This window comes from Lygodium microphyllum, chromosome 29 (assembly GCF_053477565.2).
Source record: "Lygodium microphyllum isolate KBCC chromosome 29, Lygodium_microphyllum_v1.1.10, whole genome shotgun sequence".
Lineage (NCBI taxonomy): Eukaryota > Viridiplantae > Streptophyta > Polypodiopsida > Schizaeales > Lygodiaceae > Lygodium > Lygodium microphyllum.
The window spans coordinates 97,483,867-97,491,675 of record NC_141163.1 but is presented as its reverse complement, the minus strand read 5'-3'; the positions used below and the strand labels follow the sequence as shown (position 1 = coordinate 97,491,675).

At 40.3% G+C, this 7,809-nt stretch overlaps 1 protein-coding gene across 2 annotated transcripts; it reads right to left on the bottom strand.

The window, feature by feature from the left end:
• Window positions 1-318: 318 nt before the first annotated feature.
• LOC148010946 (uncharacterized) lies at window positions 319-5,502 on the bottom strand. 2 transcript variants are annotated; one of them, XM_087671517.1, is made up of 13 exons: window positions 5,032-5,494; window positions 4,810-4,947; window positions 4,324-4,405; window positions 4,165-4,241; window positions 3,941-4,059; window positions 2,486-2,588; window positions 2,286-2,402; window positions 1,909-2,003; window positions 1,743-1,809; window positions 1,556-1,637; window positions 1,272-1,363; window positions 1,026-1,169; window positions 319-846 (listed from the first exon to the last, which is right to left on the bottom strand). In XM_087671517.1, exons 1-13 carry the CDS (start codon window positions 5,338-5,340, stop codon window positions 700-702), a joined length of 1,572 nt encoding a protein of 523 aa, XP_087527643.1. In that variant the 5' UTR covers window positions 5,341-5,494; the 3' UTR covers window positions 319-699. The 2 variants fall into 2 exon arrangements, with proteins under 2 accessions (XP_087527643.1, XP_087527644.1); XM_087671518.1 differs by having other exon boundaries at window positions 707-846; window positions 1,026-1,087; window positions 5,032-5,502.
• Between the last annotated feature and the right edge of the window lie 2,307 nt (window positions 5,503-7,809).

Genomic DNA, 7,809 nt, shown 5'->3' with positions numbered 1-7,809 from the left:
CATGGAGAAGGAATGGCTCTGGCTGGGAGGGGTATTCTAGTGGAAGGAGAAGTAACCAACTACCTTACTGCTAAGTGTCTTCATCCACTGAAATGTCTTAATAGTGAGATGGGGAAGGTCCTTACGAATTGCTCAAAGTGAGGATATTTCCATGCATATAAGGGGCACCTTAGCTTGAAGATCCACAATTATTGGAGGAAAGAGTCTCCATGAATCGAACTTAGAACATGGAAATGGAGGATTAGGAAGATATGGCACAGCACCCCCTTAGGAGGTTGAACCTAGTCTGAAAGTCGGGGAGGGAGGGGGGGGGGGGGGGGGGGGGAGGTGGGGGGGGTGGGGGTTGCCCTGGGGCTCAGTGACTGTTGGCTGCAATATTTCTACACATGTCCACATATATGGACTGTAATCTGTTATAATTAATTTGACCCTCCCTCCATGCCATAAAGAATGTACTATATCAACTTATGTCCATTTTTGCTTGTAATGATTAATCTCTCTGTATTTCATCCCTTCGCCTAAAGCTATCAGCCTCTCATATACATATCACACCCTGGAGTTGTTTTCCAGGATATTTACTGATTTCTCTGTAGTGAATTTTCAATTCAAAGTTAAGAATAAATGCACTTTCAATAAAGCAGTCCTGAAATAACATCCCAGAAGAGGATCTCCTGGAATAGCATGTGGTGGTTTTTCGATTCAAAGTTTCCAATAAATGCCTTGCCAATGCAGCAGTCCTGATATAACACCCCAGAAGAGGATCTCCCCAAATAACACATAGAGAAGAGTTCCTACTTTCACAGAATGCCATGGCTTAACAAAAATATGCTTCTGAACCCAATAAACCTGTTAGAAAAGTAGTACAGGTTTAGTTGAAATTTCTCCAAACCCATTATGTTCACATCTGAATCTTTCTGTCTAGCATTATTTGACTTTCTGCTGTGTAATCTTTTTCTTTTTCTTTTAACTCTTGTAAATGGAAAAGATGTTAAATCAAGCATGACATTGAAACTTCATTTCTGTACCAGCGTGTTATTCGGTGTTTTGTAATACCACCCATTCACAAATGCTGGAAAAATAGCCTGGGCTGCCATCACAAACACAAACATGGCATTTAATCCCATCCACTCCAGCAACAGCGTCGGCTTCCGGATTCCATATATGTCGATCTGTTTGGTATGGTCTCCCTTTTTATGCATGTTTGAGATTGAAAAGAGAGAAACTGGAATATTCAAAATTGAAATACCCAATCTATTTTCCAAAGACCTTACCAGAACATACAGAAATGTAAATGTGATGCCTGCAGCCCCTCCGGTGAGACAGACATAGCTAAAACTGTACAGTTGCTTGTTCAATGGAATAGCTGCAGAAGGCAAAGAAAAAGAATCTAGCAGTCAGTGACAGGATTATCAAATGGTGGGGAACTGAAAGCATGTACGTTTGAACAATCAAGATAAAAAATGAACCACATTCTGTACAGGGAGTTTCCTTTAAAAGGAAAGGGGCAGTCCATTCAGTTTTGTTCCCCTGAATCCTAATGGAATAGGGAGTTTACCATTTGAATAATGAAGAATTAAACCAACAGGTACCAACACAAGACCAGGGGTGAGCCAATGAAGAAGTCTCTCTTTGTGGCCCTGTTGAAAGAAATGAATCATTACTTCCAATAAGAAAATTTGGCCAAAATAATCAGCAGCCTTTCTGTGAACATGAACAGATCAAAGAAAAAGTAAATTACTGGCCTTGTAATGAATGAGGACGTGCCCATAGTGTATTCCCAAGGTGGCACTAAGAACAGCAGAAATGGAGCTGCAAAACAAGACAGCTACACTCTTAAGACACTCTTCTGCAACTAATGCAGCCTCTACAATTGCTTCAATAGAATCAACTCGCCGCAAGTAGTGCTACCTAAGAAGACCCTCTGGTTCGAATGGTGCCTGGCACCATGCTGGAGCATCAGGACGAAAATCATCACTTGGGTATGGAGATTTAAGGTCACAAGGCTGCAGATATTGCAAAACAAATATGGATGTAAAATTAGATATCAACCATGTCAGATAATACTACCATCACTTGAGCATGGAGATTTAAAATCACAACGCTGCAGATATTACAAGACAAACATGGATGTGAAATTAGATTTCAATTATATCGGGTAACAGTTCAATAAATTAGGCCTGACACACATCAATGGAGCAAAATTTCAAACTCGAAAAACACGAGAATCTCTTATTACACTGTATTCCATCAGATCTAGCCAATGCTTTTATAGAGAGCATGCCTACCAGTGCACGCGTCCATTCCGGAAATTGATATAAATGGTTCAAGCCCCAAACCTTGCGATCTACATACCCAACCGCATTACAGGCAGGTCCAAAGTGTGCTCTAACTCCACATTTCACCTGATATAACCAATTTATTGAGCAATGGAATTTGTTTTTCTAAGACACCCACAATGGCTCTGTAATGTCATTCAGCACCTCACCGTGAGAATATCACCTGTGTATGTTGATGTAAAGTGCCAATCAGGCACATATATCCCATATACACATGCAAAGTAAATGATCAGAATGCAAAGACCTGTCAACCTGCAGAGAACAAACAATTTGCATCATTTGCCCAGAGCACACAACCTTTAGTTAAAGTAGATGAAGTACAGGTTGCTGCATTCCATGTTACTTGCATGTCAGAGTTTTAATCATGCAAAGTTAGGCTCTCCTATTGCTTTTGCAAACAATTCCATGGATGGATTTGGCCTGAATCCAAGGACTGTTTTGAGAGAAGAATTTCATAGAACTGTTGAACCTGTGAAAAAGAGGGACACATGTCTTGGGACACTAATAACAATAGGAAATTATCAGATGGCAGATGTACAATTCGCAGACTCCAGAGTCTTGTGATCATCATCAATGTGAGGACCATAGAAACGGAATCTACCCAAAACTTTTTCTTCGAGGTGATAGCGATGCTGTCAGGCTCACTCAGAAAGACAATGGGATACCTACAACTTTGCATAGCATCTTTTGGGGGCATCAAGCTCAAGTGAAGCCTGTGATTAGAATGAGGTTGCCCTCAGTTAATATTTTATTGGAATTATTTCATTTGAAGCTGTTAAGAATCTGGAAACGCAGCCATGTTAAGCATTGGCATGTGCATTGGCATGAGCCTCATAATACTGAACTACAGGTCACTGCAACCCTTCAGAAGTTGGAAGTAGTACAGCCTGTTCTGAATGGGAAGTTGATTCAAATTAGCTGCATTTCTTACTTTTTTCTTTATGGGGTTGACATGATCTGCATCAGCAAGCCTGAGGTGAAACAATGGGCCTATACACTGCCACTACAGCTTCTGGTTCAAGGTTGTGACGTTGCACTGTCTACAATTTTGTGATCCCAGTTTTTTATTTTTCCTTCTTTTAAACAAAAATTCTTTAAAATAATATGCAAACATTACAAAGAGGCAAGGCAACTTCCAGCCCCACATCAACAACAAAGCAGTAATTACACGGCAGAGTGTGAACTTCCAACACCTTGATGGAGGAACCTTCAGAGCATTTAGGTTTATAGTTTCTAGTAGGGTGAATGTGCTAGCTTGCATACACCGTAAAGTTCAACCATGAGAGATAATCAGTAGTGTTAGATAGAGAGAGAACAAATGGCACCTAGTAATTGTAATCTTTGTGGCATACTTCAACTTTCAAGTTCCTGATCTCACCTTCAGATTTCAAGTTCCTGATCTCACATAGACCATTCAAAAGCTCTATAACATCTATATGGCTTGCTCTTCAGGCAAGCCTTTCAACAGCTTAATTCATTCATTGAGGATAAATTGTCAGACCCACTTGTGTGTCTTCTGTAGTACAGCACATTGGAAAAAGGCTGATATATTCTAAAAACTCTACCAATCACATGAGTTATCTCACATAAGTGTAGATGCTTACCACTGCCATTTGTACAATTGAAACACACCCCAGGGCTTGTTGGGCAAAGGTTGAGTAGTGCGTGCTTTTGTGGTTGCAATCTCAACAAGTGCAACAACAGCATAACCTAAAGCTATGCGCTGCATCACACAGACCATCTAAACATGTAAGATATCAAAGCAGACATAACCCCATGTTTAAGGCATCAAACTGAAAGTTCCTTGGTATCTGCAACTGAGCAGCACCTGAAGAATGCCACACCATCGGATGTGCTGCATGTTAACCCCATATGCTAAATCATCAGGAGCATGAGAATATCCACCTGCATGGACATTTTTCAGCTCAGCTCATGTCAAATTTATCTCTCTGTAACTGAATGGTGAAAACAAGAAAACAAGGACTACCTTGCAGTAGTATACCCCAAAACGACATTTTGATTGTGCGGGTAACAACCCTTCGGACAGCAGCAGCAGGTGCAGGAACTCTCTGGATTCATACCAAGCATCTCTCTCTCTCTCTCTCTCTCTCTCTCTCTCTCTCTCTCTCTCTCTCTCTCTCTCTCTCTCTCTCTCTCTCTCTCTCTCTCTCTCTCTCTCTCACCCACACACAGTAATTCATTCATTGTTTCCCCCTGCACCAGCACAAGCCATAACATGTGGCCTTGTATGGACACAAAGCAACATCATCACGTTGGTAGAGCATTGGATTGTAATCTAATGGTCGCAATCAGACAAAGCTGTTACCCAATAGAAACTTTTTCCATCATTATACTATGAGATCAGTGAGCATTTCAGTGGCATATTACCCAAAGCCCAGCTGCTTGCATAGATCCGTTCTCTGTCTCTCAATATATATAATTTATATATGTGCATGTTGACTTCCAAACATACCTTGAAGGCAAGAGCTACAGCAACCCCTACAATGAAAAGAAAGAAAGGCATCACAAAATCTGCAAGGGTGCAGCCATTCCAGGGTGAATGATTCATGTGAGGCCATTCATTGCCTGCATCATCGACCAAGATCATAACCTGAGAACAAGAACAAGGAATCATCATGTTCAATACGGTAAGAGGTGCATCAACAAGGGGTTGGTTTCACAACTGCATACAGACCGCAACAGTGAGCCCCCGAAATACATCCAAAGTGGCAATCCTCTTCGTGACTGTCTTTTTCTCAGGCACCGTCTGAGATGCTAGCACCAAGAGTGCTTTCTTCTCATCTTCCTGGGGCGTAGAAGCCTTCGCTCTATCAGAAAGACTAACTTCCTCAGACTTAGAAGCCTTCTCTCCGCTAAGAAGACTAGCAGTAGCGAGGCCTTTTTCCTCTTCAACATGTGAAGTGTAGCTATGCTCATTATTGAATGCGGCAAGCTCTTTCTCTCCATCCTTGATGGAGATTGCTCTAAATTCTTCTGAAGCCATGCCAATCTTTGTGTTAAGAGCTCATCAAGGTAAACATACAACAGAATTAAGAAGCTGAAGGATATCCTCTGATAAAGGGGGTTAAGCAGGATCGATCAAGAAAATCAATCTCTCTCTCTCTCTCTCTCTCTCTCTCTCTCTCTCTCTCTCTCTGTCTGTCTGTCTGTGTGTGTGTGTGTGTGTGTGTGTGTGCGCGTGTGCATTAGATTCAAGCTGAATACCTGCTGCAAATGGAAGCTTATGGTCTCAAACAAACTGTGAATCGGGTACCCATCAGCGACGGAGATAACAAGACAGATACTACATCACATATACGACACTGAGACAGTGTGATAATACTAAATTGCCCATCAGCTCCGTTTTGTTTTCTTTGGCCTGCCTCGATCGAACTGCCACATGGCAGAGGGGATTCAGTTTTTTACACTCGCCTGCGGCCTGCCGCTGTTTCTGAGCCATCCGAGACTCGAGTGATCCCGACACAGCTCCGCAGATTCATAGAGGTCAACTGAAAAATGAAAATGTGACTATTCTTCACCAACAAACCCTTCCCAATTGGGAAAAAAATGTTTTATCTATTAGTAATGCAACTAGTGCATGCGACGCAGTTTTGCTCTCCTTTTATTTTTCCAATCAAGTCATTACTATCCATGGATCATATCTAACATGAGAAATATTTCTCAAATAAAAATGTTTAAAAAGTATCAAAGGGATAAAGCCAAGGATATTCAGTAAAAGTCAAAGAGATCTTATATAACTTAAGATGAAGCAACATCTGTCAAACATTCGAAAAGCAATATCGAAACTGAATAAATTATTGTGCATCCAAATACATCTCGCCAAGTTTGGGGGATGCTAGAATTCTACACCCTCTCTCTCTCTCTCTCTCTCTCTCTCTCTCTCTCTCAACTTCCCTTGTATTCTCTCCACTCTCCTCTTCCCCCCTCCCTTCATTCTCTTTTTCTTTTCTCTTACCCATATTTTCTCTCTTTCTTTTTTGTCTCCCAAAATACTGCCCCCTTTTCTTGAAGGGTAAAGCCCGAGTGGAAGCACAAGCAAGAACAATGTGAGCTATGGAGGATGGAGCAAGAGAGTAAGAGAGTAAAAGAAAGACACACAAGATATGGAAACTCTAACAATCACCTACTATCTACATGTCCTATATAGTCGGTGTCAATGTAACCCACGATTGTAGTATCCTAGCCACCATAGCAAATGCTCATATATGCAGTGCCTTTCAAGTACCTCATGATACCTTTCATAGTGTCCCAATGTAACCGGATAGGTGTAGCTATATATGTGTGCTACAACTCCCATTGCAAATGTTATGTCAAGGCGAATGGTTATTATGGCGTGCATCAAACTGCCCACTATGAATGCATAAAGGATCTTAGCCTTCTACTCATTTGATTGGGGATAATCGGCTTGATTGACCTTCACATGGGAAGGTAAAATTCCAATGAGGTGGTAATTCTAACTTGAATGCATTGTCATTGATTTTGTGAATGATCTTAAATGGTCCATAGAATCTAGGTGCTAATTTAATAACTGGGTGTTTATCTACACTTTGTAATCTACGTTTTTCTATTCTTAACCAAACATAGTCATCAACTTTGAAATTCATTGCTTGTCTTTTCTTATTGGCTTGTTTGGTATATGATTTCTGGGCTTTGGCAATCATGTCTTTAACCTCATCAAAAATAGTAGCGTACATAGTAGCAATATCATCAGCACTCTGAATTCTATTTGATAAAGATGCAATAGGTGTAGACAATCTATAGCCATAAATCACTTCAAACGGTGCTTTCTTTGTAGATGTGTGTGGTGTATTATTATATGCAAACTGTAGTAAATGCAAATGTGTGTCCCATGTCTGTGGTTTAGAAATAGTGTAAGCACGTAAAAGATCTAAAATAGTACTGTTAGTGGCTTCTGTTTGTCCATTAGTTTCAGGATGAAATGCAGATGAGAAATCAATCTTTGTTCCTAGGTTAGCAAACAAAGTAATCCAAAAGTTGTTACAAAATCTAGAATCACGATCAGAAATAATAACATTTGGCACCATGATTAGTGAAAACAGTTTTCAAAAACAGTTGTGCTGCCTGAGATGCTGTTAAAGTTTTCTTACATGGAATGAAATATGCTTATTTACTAAACTTGTCTACTACAATCCAAATCATGTCATGGTTAGCTTTAGTATTAGGTAAACCAGTTAATAAAATCCATAGAAATCTGTTCCCATGGTCTTGATGGAATAGATAAAGGCATAAGTAATCCATACTGTTTACCATGATGTCTCTTAACTCTTTGACAAATCAAACATTCAGAAACAAAGTTAGATACATCAGTGTCCATATGTGGCCAATAAAAATCTTCAGCCAATGTACGTAAAGTAGATATGATACCTCTATGACCTTGATATGGAGGACAATGAATCTCATTCAAAACAAAAGATCTAAATGGAACTGTAAC

Bases quoted from the DNA above. Each gene is read 5' to 3' on its own strand.
- LOC148010946 (XM_087671517.1), bottom strand. From the start codon at position 5,340: ATGGCTTCAGAAGAATTTAGAGCAATCTCCATCAAGGATGGAGAGAAA. The intron at 1,638-1,742 runs GCCAGTAATTTA...TTCTTTCAACAG, and splicing joins ACGTCCTCATTCATTACAAG to GGCCACAAAGAGAGACTTCT. The intron at 1,170-1,271 runs GTAAGGTCTTTG...CATACCAAACAG, and splicing joins TTACATTTCTGTATGTTCTG to ATCGACATATATGGAATCCG.